The sequence below is a fragment of the Gekko japonicus genome, unplaced genomic scaffold, assembly GCF_001447785.1.
Source record: "Gekko japonicus isolate JY-2015 unplaced genomic scaffold, Gekko_japonicus_V1.1 scaffold1339, whole genome shotgun sequence".
NCBI classification, from domain to species: domain Eukaryota; kingdom Metazoa; phylum Chordata; class Lepidosauria; order Squamata; family Gekkonidae; genus Gekko; species Gekko japonicus.
In genome coordinates, this window is record NW_015161992.1 from 259,352 (window position 1) to 279,129 (window position 19,778).

At 45.8% G+C, this 19,778-nt stretch overlaps 1 protein-coding gene across 1 annotated transcript in view; it reads left to right on the forward strand.

Annotated features, from left to right (window-relative positions):
* The window catches only part of CEMIP (cell migration inducing protein, hyaluronan binding), an 85,819-nt gene that overhangs the window by 44,745 nt on the left and 21,296 nt on the right, over window positions 1-19,778 (forward strand). The window contains exon 11 of the mRNA XM_015405399.1: window positions 17,188-17,363. Coding sequence (XP_015260885.1) covers window positions 17,188-17,363 — 176 coding nt within the window. The remainder of the gene's footprint in view (window positions 1-17,187; window positions 17,364-19,778) is intronic.

Here is a 19,778-nt window from a genome sequence, read left to right on the forward strand (position 1 = left end):
GCTCTTGACCCTCGGCTTCGTTGACCTTCGTACATCTCTGACTCCTCTGGCATCATTGTGATTTATGGACTTGAAACCTTGGTATGTCTGACCTTGCTTCTGGACTGTGATTTAAACCTGCTTGAACCTTGCTACCTGATTTTCTCAGCTTGACCTCGGACTGTTCCTGGACTTTGGCTTACACGTCACGCCCCCGGGTCCTGCCGTGACATCCAGCAACTCCTCCAGCGGCCTTGAAAGATACGCGTTGCGGCAGCAAGGCAATTAAGCGCAAGAAGAGGGATTCGCATGAAAGGGAAAACAGAAAAACACTTGGCAGCTTGCTGACATATTGCCCCCTCGAAAACCAGCTCCCCCCCCCCCAAATCCAGATATTTCCTGGTCAATCCGGGAGATCTCCCGGTTTCTCCAGGAACTCCCGGTGGAATCTGCGGATCAACTGAGGGGCCCGAATATCCCCTACTTCCACCCATTCGAGGTTCTGGGGTCCAAAGTCTTTCCATTCCACCAAATAAAACAGTTTCCCATGTTTGCATTTTTAATCCAAAATCTTAGAAATCTCATAATGTTCTTCTCCTTCGATTAAAAGAGGCGGTGGAACCGCCTGGTCCTCACGCCAAGGACAGGACCCAGTGTCTTTTTTCAGGAGGCTGAAATGAAATACAGAGTGCAAAGACCTCAGATTCTTAGGCAATTCAACATCAACTGCAACCTCATTGATCACTTTCCGTACCTTAAACGGCCTAATGAACTTCCACCCCAATTTCCTACTCGGACGCAACATTTTAATATTTTTTGTGGACACGTAAACATAGTCTCCGGGCTGCAGAGCCCAACCCTCCACCCTTCTCTTGTCAGCCTGTGTCTTGTAAGCGTCCTTGGCCGCATTTAACGTTTTTCACAAGAGGGGCCAGGATTCCCTCAATTTCTTGCACCACAAGCCAGCCTCCCCAGGCCCCAAGTCGTTGTCCCCCTCCAGAAAGGGGACTGGTGGGCTGTCATATCCATAGAGAGCTTTAAACGGGGACATTCCCGTCGATGTGTGGCAAGTGTTATTGTAACAATATTCAGCAAGAGGTAATAAATCATTCCAATCATCTTGTTGGTAGTTGGTAAAGCAACGCAGATACTCCTCCAAGGTTTGATTAACCCTTTCCATTTGCCCGTCAGTCTCAGGGTGGTAAGCACTGTTCAGCCCCCTTTCCACCCCCATAAGCTTCATTAATTCACCCCCAAAATTTGGAAATGAATTGTGTTCCTCTGTCGGAGATAATTTTGGCTGGCAATATTTGGAGGCGCACCACGTGAACTAGGAAGGCTTTGGCAAGGGCTTTGGCCGTGGGCAGGGAGGCAAAAGGGATGAAGTGCGCTTGCTTCGAAAACAGGTCTACCACCACCCAGATTACAGTCATCAATTTACTGGGTGGCATATCGGTGATAAAATCAATCGAGATGACCTCCCATGGTCGAGTAGGGGTGGGTAGGGGCTTTAAAAGTCCTGGAACTTTTCCAGGGCGAGGCTTGCTCATAGCACACACTTGACAGGATTGAACGAACGAAGATAAATCCTTGCACATGTGCGGCCACCAGAATTGTCTCTGTAGCAGCTGCAGGGACTTCACAAAGCCAGAATGACCCGCCAGTTTTGAGCCGTGAACAGATTGCATCACCTCCCCCATGAGTGATTGTGGCACATACAGTTTATGGTCCCGATACCAACAGCCATTTTCTCCCTGTGTACAATCCCCCACCCCCTTCAATAGTTCCTTGTCTGCCTCCGAGAAGGCGGAGTTGAACTGGTCAGCCCATGTTGGTGCCGGTGGGGTGGAGTTCAACTCTAGCCGAGGGGAGGGGAGGTTGGCCACCTGGTTGCGAGTTGTCACCGCCCCCCCAGTTGGGCAGGCGTGAATACGGAATCCAGGATGACATCCCACTGGCTATCATGTTGGGGGAGGCGCGAGAGGGCGTCAGCTAACAAGTTCGCCGAGCCCGGGAAATGGTGTAGGGTGAACTGAAACTTAGAGAAGAAATCTGCTCAGCGCAATTGCTTGACATTCAAGCAGCGAGGCGTTTTGAGAGTCTCCAAGTTTTGTGATCTGTCCATACCTCAAAGGGGACCCTAGCCCCTCCCAACCAATGCCTCCAGGTAGACAGTGCCAGTTTTATTGCCCCCGCCTCCATCTCCCACACAGACCAATTCCATTCAGAGTCATTGAACTTTTTAGACACATAGGCCAGAGGATGTAGCATCCTGTCCTCCCCTTCTTGCAGGATGGCCCCTCCCATGACCACATCCAACACATCAGTTTGTACAATGAACTTTTTTGACTCGTCGGGGTGAGCCAACACTGGCTCTGAAGTAAAGAGGGCTTTCAAGCGCATGAACGCTTCCTGGCACTCAGAAGACCAGGGGAGCGGGGCGCCCGGTCTAGTAGCCTCCGGGCCTTTTCCCTTCGTTTTCAGAAGGTCCGTGAGGGGAAGGCTGATTTGGGCAAAGTTGGGTAAAAAGGAGCGATAAAAGTTCGCGAACTCGAGGAAGGATTGTAATTGGCGCCTAGTTCGAGGGGCTTCCCACCCCAAGACATCTCGGACCTTCCTCGGGTCCATCTCCAACCCTTCGTTGGAAATGTGGTAGCCCAAAAAGTCAATGTGCGTCTTGTGAAATTCACACTTGGACAATTTTGCAAACAGTTTGTGCTCGTGCAACGTGCTTACTCACCAATTTCACATGTGAGGGGAGATCAGGGGAATACAAAAGGATATCATCCAGGTACACGAGCACCCCTTTAAACAAATGCTTGTGTAATACTTAGTTTATCAAGTTCATGAAGACCCCCAGGGCCCCCTGAAGTCTGAAAGGCATCACCAAGTACTCAAATTGCCCCAGGGGAGTGTTAAAAGTGGTTTTCGGCTTGTCACCTTTTTTTATGCGCACAAAAAAATTGCATCCCTTAAGTCCAGTTTAGAACATATTTTCCCTTTAGCCGCTTCTGCTAAATCTTTAATCAACGGCATAGGGTATGCATTGGTGGAGGACACTGCATTCAAACCCCGGTAATCCATGCAGAGCCTCAAACCCCCATCCTTTTTCTTCCGGAAGAGGACGGGTGCCGCGAAGGGAGAGGAAGCCGGCCGAATGAAACCTCGCACCAGGTTTTTGTCGATAAACTTCCTTAGTTCCTCTTTCTCAGCCGGCCGCATTGCATAGATCTTTCCTTTCGGCAGCTTAGCCCCAGGCACTAATTTGATGCTGCAATCAGTGTTTATGTGGGGGCAATTCATCCGCCTCCTCTTCCCCGAACACTTTGGCTAAGTCCTGATACTCGGGGGGAAGAGAAAGCAACTCCTCTTGGGCTAGGAGTGCTCCAGGGACCTCGAGAGGGGTTTCCCCCCCACTTAGCGTCCCAACTGTGGCTGTCGCATCGGGGTGAGATGAATTTCACCCTCCCCTCTTCTAGGGAAAGCCAAAGCAACTTCTCCAGCAACCCCTCCAGTGGCCTTGAAAGATACGCGTTGCGGCAGCAAGGCAATTAAGCGCAAGAAGAGGAATTCGCATGAAAGGGAAAACATGAAAACACTAGGCAGCTTGCTGACACTCCCCCCTCCCCACTGCTGGAACTGCCAGGGATTTTAGGTCGAATCCACATGTGTGTTTCTTGCCGGTTTCCTGACATTTTCGCTCCCGTCCCTCAACAAACTGTCTACATTTGCATCCGGTTTCATACTGGCAGTGCGCCAGTATAAAAATCAGTGTCTGCATATGTTTCCCGCCCTCTGGTAGTGACTCCATTGTCATAGCTACTCCGCATGGGTTTAAATGAATGCTGTTCTTTGGTGCTCTAACCCCCCTTTCTGGTTTTGTTGCACTGTCAACCTAATGCAGACATTTTTGAGCCATTGCTCCACTAATTCTTAAATAATTCCAACAGGTTGCACACAAAAAAAACCTCATGGTTCGATTCCAACAGTACTCTTTTCTCTTCTTAGTAGCTAGCCCCCAAAATAATTTTTAAAATTTTTATCTTGTTTTGAACCTTTTATTTCTTGACCCCTTTTACAGACCAACTGAACGTTTTTAAGTTCCCTACTGGTGCAGGAAGAGCTTGCATTTATCTCAAAATGTTTAAATCCAGAAATGGTGTTTCTAATTTTATTCCCGCTTGGCTCTATTTCCTCATAGCTATGTACCAGCCCTCAAATCTTATCTTCCAAAACTTATCTATCCACTTTCAAACCATTTATTTTCTTGACCCCCTGCTTTATGGGACATTTTTAAGTTCACCAGGGGGGATTTACTTCGAGCTGTAGGAGGCACACTCAGCAATAAAACACAATACCTTATGTTTAGCTCAGTGGGTAAATTCCTGCCCTATAAATCAGGGCATTGCTATGTACCAGTCCTCAAAAAATTTATTTGAAATTTATCTGTTTATTAAATTTATAATTACTGAATATGACTGGGCAATGCACAGTCAGTAGCTTTTTCGAGTAAGAAAAATTTGGCTCAAAAAGTTGCAATTCCTGCCTTGTAGTCATGGTGTTTCTCATTTTTTAAGTTCACAGGGGTAAGAATGACAGACTCTAAGAGTAACAGAAGTGTTCTGGGAATGGAATGACAGGCTCCAGAGTGGAATGACAGACACTGGGTATAGCAGGAGTTTTCTGGAACTGGAATAAGAGACCACAGAGTGGAATGACAGCCCAGGGGGGTAACAGGAGTGTTCTGGGACTGGAATGACAGGCCCCAGAGTGGAATGACAGCCCCTGGGGGTAGCAGGAGTGTTCTGGAACTGGAATGAGAGACCATGGAGTAGAATGACAGTCCCTGTGGGTAGCAGGAGTGTTCTTTGACTAGGATGAGAGATCACGGAGTGGAATGACAGTCCCTGGGGGTAGCAGATGTGTTCTGGGACTGGAATGTCTGGCCCCAGAGTGGAATGACAGCCCCTGGGGGTAGCAGCAGTGTTCTGGGACTGGAATAACGGGCCCCAGAGTGGAATGACAGCCCCTCTGGGTAGCAGTTGTGTTTTGGGAGTGGAATGACAGGCCCAATGGTGGAATGACATCCCCTTGGAGTAAGAGGAGTGTCCTGGAACTGGAATGCCAGGCCTATCATTACAGTCCCAGGACACATCTCCTACCCTTGGGCTATCATTCCACTCTGGAGCTGGTTATTCCAGTCCCAGAATACTCCTGCTAACCCCAGGGGCTACCATTCCACTGTGGGGCCTCTCATTCCAGTCCCAGAACACTCCAGTAACCCCCAGGGGCCGTCTAGTGATGAACAATAGATTGTGATTAGATAACTGAAAAAAAGACAAAGTGGACAGCTCCCCTAATGCTAACTTGAAAGTAGAGGCGCAGCAGTTCTAAACCACATGGGATAACAACGGCACCAAACTGATTCTAAAGTGCATATGTAGATTCGTCCTTATTCTGAGCCTTCTGCATGCAAAAAACGTGGCATAACACTGCCCTTGTGTGCAGATAAGAGTTTCTGTGTACAAGAAAAAAAGCTTTACATGTATAGTGGCCCAAAGTGGCCCAAATGACTTGCAAATAGGCTAAGTTCACTATACCAAGATAACTACGATAAACTTTTGATGCAAATTAAGAGCGATCTGATTAAATGGGGACAGTTGCAAATATCACTGATGGGTAGAGTGGCGGTGATAAAAATGAATGTTCTGCCAAGGGTGCTCTTTTTGCTCCAGAACATACCAATTCTCACCAATTTGACTTTTATAAGAAAACTACAAAAAATAGTAAGAGATTTTATCTGGCAAAACAAAAAAACCCGAATTAAACTTAAGCTTCTCCAGGAAAAAACTGAAAAAGGAGGCTTAGCGCTACCGGATTGGTGCTTATATTTTCAGGCAGCATCCTTGCTATGGATCCGTGATTGGGTTAAATTAAATGATTTAAGAAGTTTGAAGTTGGAGGGACACGGCCTGGCTGTAGGATGGCACGCTTTTCTCTGGTATGCCAAACAAAATTCACACACCTACTTTAACAATCATAGGTTGAGAAAAGCCTTACTAAAAACTTGGAATGAGATTAAAAAATTAGTCTATATTAGAACCCCAGTATGGGTGGCCCCGCTTGAAGCTTTTTCAAATCCAAATTTGATGACAAAACCCAGATACGCCACCTATGGAGATCTACTAGATAAAAATGGAAAATTAAAAATGCAGAATGTATTAGAAGCTCAAGGTACTGTACTAACATGGTGGGAGAGAAACCAGCTTGAGTCCAGGTGGGCGAAGGATAAACAAATAGGATTCAACAGCGATCACTCACAATTTGACAAGGTATTAATGGGGACTGAAGAAAAACTCAATTCAAAAATTTTATAATTTCTTATTAGATGAAAAAATGCACGATGAGGAAGTTAAATCTTCAATGATAAGTTGGGCCAGAAATATAGGTTACAATATTGAATGGGTTAAATGGGAGAAAACATGGCAGAATATGAAAAGAATGAAAGCAACTTCTATGAAGGAAAATCTTTTCAAAATGTTCCACCGATGGCACCTCACTCCAGCAATGTTAGCAAGATGTTACTCTAACCTATCGGAGAAATGCTGGAAATGTAAAACCGAAAAAGGTACTTATTTTCATGCCTGGTGGACGTGTACTAGAATTCAAAGTTTTTGGATAGAATTGCATAGTACTATGGTACAAATAATTAACAGTCCAATTCCATTTGCCCCAGAGATATTTGTATTAAACATAATCCCTGACAATTTAGAAAAAGTAGATGAACATCTGATTAGCCACTTGTTTACTGCAGCAAGAATGATCCTGGCAAAACACTGGAAACAGGAAGCTATTCCATCAATGAAGGACCTTGTAGCTAAATTTACAGAAATAGTGGAATTGGACAATTTGACAATGAGGCTACAAGGGAGAGAGGAAGATGCTTTCAAGAATATCTGGTCAAAATTTTATAAATGGCTGGAGAAAAAAGTATAGATGTATTAAATCATTGAAATGTGTTGGCTGAATTATGGTTTGGCTAGAGCAGCCTATAAATGTATTCTATGAAGAATCCATATGTTTTATGTTGTTGAAATTAAAACCAATAAATACTGGGGGGGGGGGAGACTTGCAAGCAGGCTTGTCTGCATTTGGCTCCTCTCCTAGCAAAAGTTTTAGTAGGCTTGCATTGACTCAGCTGCAAATGCAATTTACCGTTCTTCAGGGCAAGATGTTCTTGCCTTGTTGTGAATTTCCTGGGTTGAGTGCTTGGCAGCTTTCTTTCACATCTGTATCTCAGATGTGCCACACGGGCTGGTTTTGCATTGAGCATTTAATGTCCATTGGCAGCTGGTCCTGCGTGCTCGTTGCCCAATTTTGTCCAAGCCCAAGCCCACACTTCTTCTGGTCTCTTGGGCACCAGTCTATTTATAGCCTCCACACCCAGCTTCTCTGCATGCTTGAGGCAGGCCTATGGATCTTTCTACGGAACTACTGATAAAAGCAGCAGTGGGCCTCTTGTGGAGTAAGTGCACTACTTTCTAAAGGGCAGTGAAGATCATTTATTGCTTTTTGTCAGGGTTAAGGGCAAGGGTGGCTTTTATATTGTGAGGTAGGATCAGACGGGTTAAATTACAGTTAGGGTAGTTTCCTGGAGGACAGGTCCATAGCCCTGATGACTAAAGAGAGCCTCCACATCCAGAGGAAGGAAACTTCTGATTACCAGTGCTGGGAGGCCTCATCAGGGCCTCTTTGCCATACCTGTTGGCCTTTTGGGACTACTATTTATTTAAAACATTTATTGGCTGCCTTTTTACCTGGCAGTATGCAAGGCAGTTTACAATATAGATTATAAAAGAAAACAGTAGACTTGGGGCTATCTCAATTAGGACTGCCAATAGATAAAAACTAAATGACTCAAATGCTGTCCTTCATAAACTGTCTTCAACTGCCTCCTGAAACTGAAAGTAAGCAGGCCAGGCGGACCTCCCTAGGGAGGCTGTTCCATAATTGTGGGGCTGTAACCAAAAAAGCCCTCTCTCATGTGCCCACCAGATGAGCTTCTTCGATTGGTGGGACAGTCAGGAGAGCCTGTCCCTATGGTCTTAATTCCTGGGCAGGAATGTATGGGAGAAGACAGTTCTTCAGATGTAGGGCTTTAAAGGACAAAACCAGCACCTCGAATTGGTCTCAGGAATGGATCGGTAGCCTGTGTATTTGCTGTAGTATTGGGGTCATGTGTTCCTGATAGTTAGCCCTGACCAGCAGTCTAGCTGCAGCATTGTGCACTAGCTGCAATTTCCAACCACTCTTCAAGGGTCGCCCAAGTAGAGTGCATGGGAGTAGTCTAGTCTAGATGTAACTAAGTCATGGAACACTGTGGCTAGATTGCCTTGATCCAGGAACAGATGCACCATCTGAAGCTGGGCAGAAGCACTTCAGACCACTGCAGCCACCTGGTTTTCTAGGGTAACTGCTGTGTCAAACAGCACTTCCAAGCTGTGACCTGGCTTGTCAAGGGAAGTACAACCCCATCCAAGACAGGAGAGATTGCAAGTCCCTGGTCTGCCTTTCTACTAACTCAGATAACCTCTGTTTTGTCAGGATTAAGTTTCAGCTTGTTCACCCTCATCCAGTCCAGTACTGACTCCAAGCACTGATTCAGAACATCAGTAGCATCCTTAGAATGAGGTGGAAAAGGCAGACAGATTGGTACCACCTGCATATTGGTGACAACACAGCCCATACCTCCTGATGACCTCTCCCAATGTCTACATATAGATAGCATGGGTGATAAGATAGAACCCTGCAGGACCCAACAGGCCAATGGAATCCCCCAGCACTACCTTCTAGAACTGAATTAGTTGGCCACTATATTAAGCAGGATGCTGGGACTAGATGTACCATTGTTCTGATCCAGCAGGGCTGTTCTTATATGTTCATGTTGTATGTTACTTCACAGTCTTGGTTAGGATTACTTTATGTTAACCATTAAAAATACTCTCCATTGTGAATACTGAGATTCTGTTAAGCATTTGGTTCTGTAAAATAATCATTGGTTCTAAATAACTTTTCTGACAGCAAAACCTGAATTTTGAGGTCCTCTGAGATCTTTGTAGCAAGAACTAGGTAAGGGTGGAGAAGAATGCATGAAATGTTAGCAGTAATGGGTGTTTAGGGACAGGAAAGCACTCACAAAGCTACAGGGTGGGAGAAAGAACCAAACTGGAGACCCAGAAGTGTGGTGATGAGAGGGAACGCAAGTCACTCCTGCTCCTTCTCTAGTTGCTTTCTTTGAACGTCCAGAGTGGCTGATTGATTGAGTGCCAATTTCTACATTCTTTGTGGATTTCATCATTTCCAAATAAACTCTGCAAAGATGACAGATTCTCTGAAAAGAGTATTCTGCAGTAACACCTCCAGGCCCCACTCCAGTGCCTGTAGGTGTGGGCATACGTGGTATTGGCACTTTCATAGGAGGGAATTTAAAAAGCCCCAAGGCCATTTCCTTGGCTGCAATCGTGCCAAGTCAGCAGAAGCACAACATAACAACATGGTTTCTGTATAGAAACTCTTAGTGCATGTTCAACATTCTTGTAGGCATTTAAATTCTCTGCATGTCTCTGCAGGATGGTTTTTTTAAAAAAAAACCCAAGCACATGTGAGCCTTATATCTATTGTTTTAAAGCCTTGCCCCATATACAACCAGCAAAGCAATGGCAACCCTGCAGCCCTGAGCAGTGTTGTTCAGAACTGTAATATTCTTATGGCTCTCTGAGCATTCTCTTTTTTAAAAAAAAAAATATCTGCACAGGTGATGTGACATGTTTGTGTCCAATATTTACGTGTAACGGCTGTACTACCAGGTCTTTTGATTTATTGTAGTGATCAGCAACTGGTGGACCCTGGGATAAAGCCCTTTTGAGGGGTGATAGCCAGCCCTCAGATTTCCAGCCTTGATGGACGAAGGACTAGCATCATGGTGTATGAAACAAAGTAGATGTTCATTTGAGGCTTAAGTGATGCTTGAATTGTGTGTACATTGATGTGCATTCAGTCTGGAACAGGCTCAATGAATTGTTGTGGGCAGTGGCGGGAACCAGCTCCAGATACCTTAAACTCTCTGGGTGATCCCTGCCGCACACAGCTGAATTCCTTTGCCCTCCTTATCAGAGGTTTTGGGTGAAGTTTTTACTTATTAGTCTCCTCTTTCTGGCTCCGCTAGGTCTCCATCTAATAACACTAGTGGTCATATCTGCTTCAGCAAACAGCAGTCCCAGATCAAATATATTAATTCCCCCCCCTCTCTCAGTTGTAATTGGAATTGAACTCCCAGTGGATAATCCCCCCCCCCCAGTCCTTGCTGAATATGGCCAAGATTTCAAGCAGGTGCCAGTTTGCAATGCTGTTCCCCATTTACCTCACATTCTAGCATGACTGAGAAATGGAAACCATCATGTTGGGTTTCTCCACACAAAGCAGCAGGCTGAATTCTCAAGCTGGGGCCAGCTGGGAGGGGGAGCTGGTTTGGCTCCATTTTAGTCGTGTCATCACCACCACCACCAGTTTCTCCCATATCCCCTGTGAGAGTGCTCCTTTCCTTTGGTCCACTTTGGAGAGCCTTCTCCAAGTCCTCTACTCTGTCCCACCTTGAGAGATCAGTTGGGAAGTTACCAGGGAAAGGATCCCATGGGTGGGGCATTCTTAAAGTAAAGGTAAAGGTTTCCCTTGCTCGAAAGCTAGTCAAATCCAACTCTAGGGGATGGTGCTCATCTCTGTTTCCAAGCCGAAGAGCCAGTGCTGTTTGAAGAGATTTCCGTGGTCATGTGGCCGGCATGACTAAACACCGAGGTGCACGGAACGCTGTTACTTTCCCACCAAAGCAGTACCTATTTATCTACTTGCAATTTTTTGGTTTCGAACTGCTAGGTTGGCAAGAGCTGGGGCCAGAGATGGGAGCTCACTCCATCATGTGGCACTAGGGTCTCAAACTACCAAGCTACAGACCTTCTGGTCTGCAGCTTCAGCGTCTTAACCTTCTCAGAGAAGCTGAGGATACAGATGTACTAGGTATTAGGGGAGGAGGCTATGTGGATCGATCATAGAACATCTGCTATGCATGTAGAAGGTCCAGAATTCAATCCTTGGCATCTCTAGTTAAAAAGACCAGGTAAGAGCTGATGTGAAAGACCCCTGCTTGAGACCCTGGAGAGTTGATGCCAGTCTGATCAGATAATGCTGACCTTGATGGACTGATTCAGTATAAGGCAGCTTCATGAGTTCATGTACACAGAAGCACTCAGCAACTTTCAAGAGTCTGAAATATGAACACACAGAAGGGCGGAGCTACGGTGGTGCGAGCGCAGGACGGCGCAGGACGGCAGGAGCCGGAAAGGACACAAGCCGGAAGCTGCAGCCGGAGGGCGATCGCACATGAAGGGAAACATCAAGCCGCCTGAGGAGGTGTCGGCCGGCCGGAGACTCCAGCAGACACCGCAGCCCGCTGGGAGACTGACGAGAGAACGCTGCCAACAAGGGTGTCGGTAGGGAAGTCCCCCCCCCCTAGAAACCTGTGGCCCTAGCTAGGTTAACTACTGCTACTAGACCAGTAGCAGTACATTGTACACCACTCTGAGGCCCATTAGGGGTCATGGGCGGTATATAAATGCAATGTAAATAAAAAATGCATGAAGCTGCCTTATACTGAATCAGTCCATCAAAGTCAGTACTGTCTAATCAGACTGGCAGCAGTTCTTGAGGGTCTCAGGCAGAGGTCTTTTCACATCACCTTTTAACTGGAGATGCTGAGGATTGATCCCAGGACCTTCTGCATGCAAAGCAGTGGCTCTTCTACTGAGCCACAGCCCCTCTCCAAACATACAAGCTTTGTTGCCATAATGATGAGCAGGTTTCAGATTCTTAGTAATTATTGTTTCCCTCTTTTGCAAGCTGATCTCATGATGGAGAGGGAAATAAGGAGGTGACTAAAGGAGATAATGTTGTGATACTGGGTGACTTCAACTTCCTTCACATTATCTGGACAAACATATGTTCAAGTCTTGCTGTAGAAATGAAATTCCTAGACATGATAAATTACTGTGCACTGGAAAAGGTGGTCACAGTGATCTTTGACTTGGTTCTGAGTGTGGCTCAAGACCAGGTATGAGATATAGATGTTGTTGAACAATAGAGCTGTTCAACTAACATTTCTTTAATTATGTTCAGAGCATCAAACTAAGTTAATTGTTTGGTTGGAATGCACACCCTTCCAACAGGCCTGGGCAAGAACCTGCCTCCCTTCCAGGCTCCCTGGGAGCCAGGTGCAGAGGGGTGGGGATAGCACAGCCAGCTATCCCTATACAGTTTCCTCATCTCACCCTGGGGAACTCTACTTCAGGATTGACTAAGTGTGCAAGAAGAAGTTGCTGGAGGTGCAAGGAAGGGTTTTCCCCCTTAAGATTTCATGAATCCTAGATACAGTCTTGTTAACATGACTCATGATGTTTTCGGTCTAAACTGGGGGAGAAGTCACAGCTTTAGAAACAGAGGCACCGTTTGGGCTGAGCTGTGGGTAGCGTGTGAGTTCAGGAGCATTTCTGGCCAAGGCGATGGCATGCATTCAAGCTTAGGGCAGGCAGCAAGTCATGATTTGGCACAACATAAAAAAGGGTGGAAGAAGCCTTAGGCGGGCTTGTGTGATCTCCGTTCTCTTGAGGAGCTGCGTTCATGCCAATTCATCAGCTGTCAGTGGATTTGAAGTAGGAAACTAGTCTGCACTTATCCTCCTAGCTATGGCTAGGAAATAACAGAGCTCATGACACTAGAAGTGTGAAGGGAAGACTGAGCAAGCCCAAACTGGGCCATAGCCATACCTCAGGAGGAAGGATGGGAGGGTCAAAAAATCCCATTAGAAGGCAGTTTGAGACAGGCGTGTCCCACTGAGTCCATTGCTCTGTGTTTTAAGCTTGGATCCACTCTTAATGAGAATAGAGGGAAATCAGAACATCAGAGGATTCCAAATAGAAAATTTAGGCCCTGGAAAAGATATTAAATACATCAGTCATACAGATGATGTACACCTTTTAGCAAGATCAGAGAGAGAAATAGAGAAGATCAAAGAGGAACTAGAGAAGTATTCAAAAAGTCTGGGAGCAAAGATTAATGAGAAGAAATCAAAAATTGTTAATCTTATTAGAAGAATGAGGGGAATGGAGATTAGAAGCCTCAAGGAAGGGACAATGAGGTTGGAGAATGGAGGATGAAGACTTGCAGCAAGCTGTGAAGATTTTAGGTATCAGAGAGCCAGTTTGGTGTAGTGGTTAAGTGCGCGGACTCTAATCTGGGACAATCGGGTTTGATTCCCCACTCCTCCACTTGCACCTGGCTGGATGACCTTGGGCAAGCCGTAGCTCTGATAAGAGCTTGTGACGACCTCTTCTCTTAGGAGGTCTGGGTTTGCTTTAAAAGTGTTCATATGTTTTATTTTACTTTGGGTAATCTGGCTGCCACCAGGAAATTTTAGGCTTTCCAAACCTTTATACTTTCTTTGTCTGGTTTTGGTATTGTGACCCAGAGTCTGGGCTTTCGAGGAACTATGTGTTTCCTGAGGAAAAATGGATCAGGCTTCTGGGGTAAACTTAAATAAAAAGGATTTATTTGAAGAACAAAGTAAGAAGTCTCTCACACTGTCAAGGCACAGCACTTTCAGCTATCTCTCAGGGATTTATGCATATACTTAGTAACACTCTTTCATATAATGAACTAACTCGTCCTACACAGGGATGGGTCTCTCCTCTCTTACACAGAACTTAACCGTCTGCTTAACACAGAGACTTTTACTCTTATATTCCACACAGGAAAACCTCTCTCACAGAGACCTCAGGACAAAACTGCTTAACTAACTTCCACTGTCTGCATCAACTGTCATATACCCAACAGTCACCCCTGATAGACATTCCAATCATCCACACAGCCTCCATTCCAAAACCCCTCCCCCTCTCTGTCACTCACCAATCACACCACTTGCCTGTTTCAACTACACTAGACTTTCACACAGCAATGTAAACCAAACTTTTAAAGACACACACAAATAAACATGAAATCGTTACAGAGCTGTTCTTGAAAAAGAGCAGTTTCTGTCAGAGCTCTCTCAGCCCCACCTACCTCAAGGGTGTCTGTTGTGGGGAGGGGAAGGGAAAGGAGTTTGTAAGCCCCTCTGAGACACCTTTGGGTAGTGAAGGGCGGGGTATAAATCCAATCTCTTCTTCTTCTTATGGGGTGAGTCCGGATGATGCAAGAGGCAAATGCTAAAATCAGGAAATTTATTTTGGGAACAAGGAATTTCCCAGTAGATAGAGCAGCAATTTACTCCAAAAGACAGCATGGGGTCCTGGGAATGTGGGAAATAGAACTCCTCTTTTTTGTGTAGGTTTATTGCTGCAAACTTTGTGAGCCCAACAGATGACAAAGATGAAAGAAAAAAGAAGACATGGTTCATTTTCTATTACTCTTGGAAAAATACATACTGGGCTGAGTGGTGGTGGGTGGAAGGAGATAGTTTGGTAAGATTGACCTCAAAACTTCCTAGTTTCCTGCATGAGATGGCTAAGTTAGCCAATAGATGGAAAATGGAATCTTGTGCAGTTAAAGAGCGTTTAAGAGAAGGAGGAAAAGGAAAGGCACTGAAACTTTATAGGTCACTGTTAGAGGAAAGGAAGATAACATACATACAAAAATAAAGAGAAAAAGATACTATAATGACTCATTTAAGTGAGGAGGAATGGGAAAAGAAGAAAAAAAAAGAATTGTTGACAGACAAAAGAGTGCCATTTAGTTTATGGGAGAAGAGGTGGAGAATGTTTCACTGGCCCATTCTGCCTCTAGCATTCACTCTGCTGTTTTACCAAACCCATGTTGGAACAGAAATTCCCTTCTACATTGCACGCCACTTTCACTTTGATTGTCAGATTTTATGGTAGCTTCCACACTACATACCAGTTTAACTTCATTTGATCTCTCAGTTTTATGGTACTGTCTGCATAGATCTATGGCTGCTTGTTCAGGGGTGACTCTGCAGTCAGTATGGCATTGGCCTGGGGCATTTGAATGTGGTTTTGAGCTGCATCTTTTTCTGTTCCAGTGTGGGTTTGGTAAAACAAGGGAGCGAATGCTAGACGCAGAATAGGCCACTGAGTCCCAAACATTTATGGGAAAAACCCTTGGATGGCAGTAACCAAACACTCAGATGTACGAGATGGACAAGGAGAATAAAAAAACTTTTGAGCACTTTTTGAGGGACTGCCTGACTTCCAAAGAAGTGTGGGAAGGGTTTGCTAAGATTTTTAAGTGGAGCACATTAAAGGACCAGAAGTAAGAGATGATAGCCAGCAGATCTGAACCTCAAGAAGGCATTGAAGGACCATACAGAAGAAATTCAGAAGGGGGTCAGAGAATGGAAAGAAGACAAATACATAAAGAAGAGGGGGAAAAATAAAAGATATACTGTAGGCGACATACAAGGAAGGAGTGATGGGGGCATGCTGGGAAACATTTGTAGGAGAGCCCTGTGTTCAACAGGTTGGTAGTGGCACAAGGTTTGACATGGATGAGAGCAAAACAACGGGAAATGAGAAATGTTTCCTCTGTTAGAACGATAGAGTACATACATCAGTGTGAGAAGGACAAAATGGATGGAGATAAATGGAAAGCTTGGTGGCTCTGGTTGGAGGGAAGTGAACCTCCCATAATGTAAGAGGTAATATGTAAAAGGGAGAGAGAGAGATACTGGATTGTAAGCAGTAATTAAAGGTTTTGTAAGTTGTTTTGTATGAAGATGTGGTAAAAGGGTGTTAGTATGTTTTATATTTGAAGAATGTTAATATTTGTTTATATTCATTAAAATGTAAATATATTGTGAGGTTTTGTGTGTATTTTGGTGTTTTTAAAGAACTTTTAATGTTTTGTAGTATGGTTTGTAATTTTAAGTAAAAGTTATTATTCCCCCAATTTATTATCTCAAGAATCTTCTCACATTCCGTCATAAAGTAGCAGAACATGGCTTGATGTTACAGCTGAACCAAGCCATGGATCATTACTGTAGTCCACTAATACTCATTCAGCACCTCAGAAGCCACATGTGGCTTTTCAACACATCGCTTGTGGCTGTTCTGAGCCCTGATACTCACTGTGGTACCTGCCCCATGTTTCAGGGAAGAGGGCATGGCCGGGTAGGTGTTTTCCACCAGGAATGGGTGAGGTGCAGGGTGGCTCTTCTGGTTTAGGTAACTGCAAATGCAGATTTTTATGAGTCAGAGTGAGTACCACTCAAACTGGCTTATGTCAAAACTGATTAACACTGTTATTGTTTTTACACACATACCCCTCTCTTCTCTATGGCAGCATTTAAGCACCAAGCTGTCTTGGGTTTTCGATGCCATTAGGCAGGGCCCTCCGGAAGTCTTCTGCAATTGCACAGGCTCAAATCAACCCTGTTTCACCACTACGCTTCACCACAGGGGGCAGGGCAGGTCATGACAGTCAATCAGCCCTCAATTCAAGGGTTTCCCAAACCCAGAAGCCATGGGCTGTGGTCTGCTTGGGAGGGGGGGAGAAGTGGGGCAAGGGCTCAGAGAAATTTAAGGGAAAGGGACAACAATCTACATTTTTTGTCACACTATCTGGATGCTCACCTATCTTCTGCCCACCATTTCCACATTCTACCACCCACTGCTTAAGATATCCAACCATGTCAACTGTTCTAATTGTGCTGTAAAAAACAAAAATCAATACATATATTTATTCCATTTATACACTGTCTTTCTCCCCAGTGGGGACCCAAAGCAGCTTACATTGTTCTGCTCTCCTCCATTTTATCTTCACAACAACCCTGTGAGGTTGATCAGGCTGAGGGGCCCAAGGTCACCTAGCAAACTTCTGTAGCAAGCAGAGTCAGCATTCAAACCTGGCTCTCCCAGATCCTAATCCACCATGCCAACCACTCCACCATGGCATCTGGGATGCCTCAAGGGCTGGCTTCCTCAAGGCCACAGGCTGCAAGCCATGGGCTAACCCACCCCTTTGGCTCTTGCTAGAAGGCTGGCACCTCTGGCCACACCCAAGAAGCTCAGCTGAGGTCTGGTGGCTGTGTGGCCAAGATCACTGCTCCCTCGCTTGAATTTCTGAACACTAAATTTTGCTTTACTCTTTTAGGGAAAGCGACGTATCTTCATACAGGGGAGGAAATCGATGGCGTTGACATGAGGGCAGAAGTTGGCCTGCTGAGCCACAACATTGTGGTGATGGGAGAGATGGAGAATGATTGCTACAATTACAACAGTGGCCTCTGTTCCTTCTTTGATTTTGACACCTTTGGAGGACACATCAAGGTATCAGTTGTTATCCTCCATATATATTTTTTCCTGTCCAAGGAAAGCTTCTGTCACATTTTTATCCCACTATCCCTCCCTCCAAGTAGCTCAGGGTTCCCTTTTATTTTGCATTTTATCCTCACAACAACCCTGTGAAGTAATTTATACCCAGAAAGTTTCAGGGCGGAGTGAGGACTGGAACCCAGATCTTCCTCTGGCATTAACCAGTACATCATACTATTTCTCATTTATCCAATTAATCACCAGTACAGTAAAATTATTAGAGTGGTGAACTACAACTGGGGAACTCTGGGTTCAAATTAGAGTTGCCAAGTCTGATTGTCCTGGTGGTGGGTGGTGGGAGGGAGCCGTCCGGGAGTGTGGGGGGCAGGGTGATGTTGCTGTATGCGACGTCATCATTGTGATGACGTCACACGGAAGTGACATTGCATGTTGACACTAACATTTTGGCTGAAACTCTATGGTTACTTACCATAGAGGTTTTTGCCAAAATGCTAGACCGTCAACGTGCAGTGTCCCTAGTGTGATGATGTCACTTCCGTGTGATGTCATCGTGCCAACCACATCAACAGGCTTCAGGGGTGGGGCTTCCCCCACCGGTCAGCTGGCCAGCAGCGGATTGGAGCCCTAAAGATTGGGGTCCGGCAACCCTAGTTCAAATCCCCATTCTGGCATGAAAATGTCTGGGCTGCCCAGGTTTAGTTGCTCTCTTTTCGGCTTAACCACAGGGACAGCCTTGTTCCTTAGAGGAAAGGATTGGGCAGGATACAACATGTAACATATGCGAATCTAGGAGTCCCCAATCTTTCTGAGCCTGTGGGCACCTTTGGAATCCTGCCACAAGGTGGGGGTGAGGGTACAACAACCAAAAGGCTGCCACGAGAGGCAGAGCCAACCACGCCATGTCAGCAAATGAGAATATACATGACTAATAGTCATTCTTCAACATTTCAAGCCAAAGCTCTGTTTAACAGGATGTCTTTTAAAATGAATATATAATTTAAAAATAATTTATTGCATACATAAAACTTACCTTCAGTCACATCAAGAAGATGTGCTGTGGTGGCAGCTACTGCTAAAGCAGTGTTTTTAGAAATCTGTGCAACCAACTGGATCTCCCATAGCCAATCAAGAGCTGGGCAAAAGCCCCATCCACTTCCTAAAACAACTCTGCAGGTGCCAGGAAAGGCCAAGGCACCCTTAGACACTTTGTTGAGGGCCCCTGCACTGGTCATAGGCAATGTTCCCTCTAAGCTGTGGAGTCTTGTGTGCAAAACTTCTACTTTGTGAGCAACTGGCATTAAAGCTGTGAGCCAGTGATTTGGCTACTGCATCAATTAGTCTGCTCTGGAGCTGTCTTTCCTGAGCTAAGGCAAAAATCTGTGAGCTGGAGGCTAAAAAACTGTGAGCTAGATCACACTAACTCAGCTTAGAGGGAACACTGGTCATAGGATCACTTCTGTGTTTTATATATAAACTAGCAGTAAAGCCCGTTGTGAAAGCAATACAACGGGATCTAGAAAGAGGCTCTGGGGCAGTGCTCTGGCTTTGGGCAAACAGTGTCAATTTGCTGTGGTGACCTCAGCAGGGTATAATGACAGAGTCCACTGTTTTCTCCAGAGGAACTGATCTCTGCTACCCGAAGAGCAGTTGTAATTGTGAGTAATCTGTAACCCTCACCTGGAGATTGGCAACAATTGTTACCCAGGACAAAATGGCTGGTTTGGAGGGTGGAGTCTATGGCATTCTACCTGTCTGAGGTCCCACCCCTCTGCAAACCCCACCCTCTCCAGGCTCCACCCCTCAAATCCCCAGGAATTTGTCAGCATGTAGTTGGCAACCCCATCTCCTTCCCAGCTAGCCACCAACCTACCATTATCTGCCCCTTTGACTTCAGCTGACTTCTGCCCTCCCTTCTGCAGAGCAGTTGTAATACTGAGTGCTCTCCAGCCCTCACCTGGAGATTGGCAACAATGGTTCCCTATGTGGGACTGACTGGTTTGGAGGGTGGAGTCTATGGCAGTGTACCTGTCTGAGGTCCCACCCCTCCTCAAACCTCACCCTCTTCAGGCTCCATCCCTCAAGTCTCCAGGAATTTCCCATCTGGAGTTGGCAACCCTATCAGGACTGGCCCCAATGTGTTTTCTCCCAAAGGCCAAAGTAGGTGACAGGACCAAGCTTAGTTGCCTACCAACAGGCACTGAGGGGAATGTAGGGTTGCCAGCTCTAAGGAGGGAAATACCTGGAGGTTTGGGGGGTGGATTCTGTAGAGGGCCGGGCGACGGAGGCATCGGCCTTCTGTCGCCCGCCTTGCCCCCCCAATCTCGGCCCGGGCACCCGCGGCTCCCACCAGCGGCCGCCCGACTCCAGACTCCCCCGCGGCCACTCCAGCCAGGCGACGGAGGCATCGGC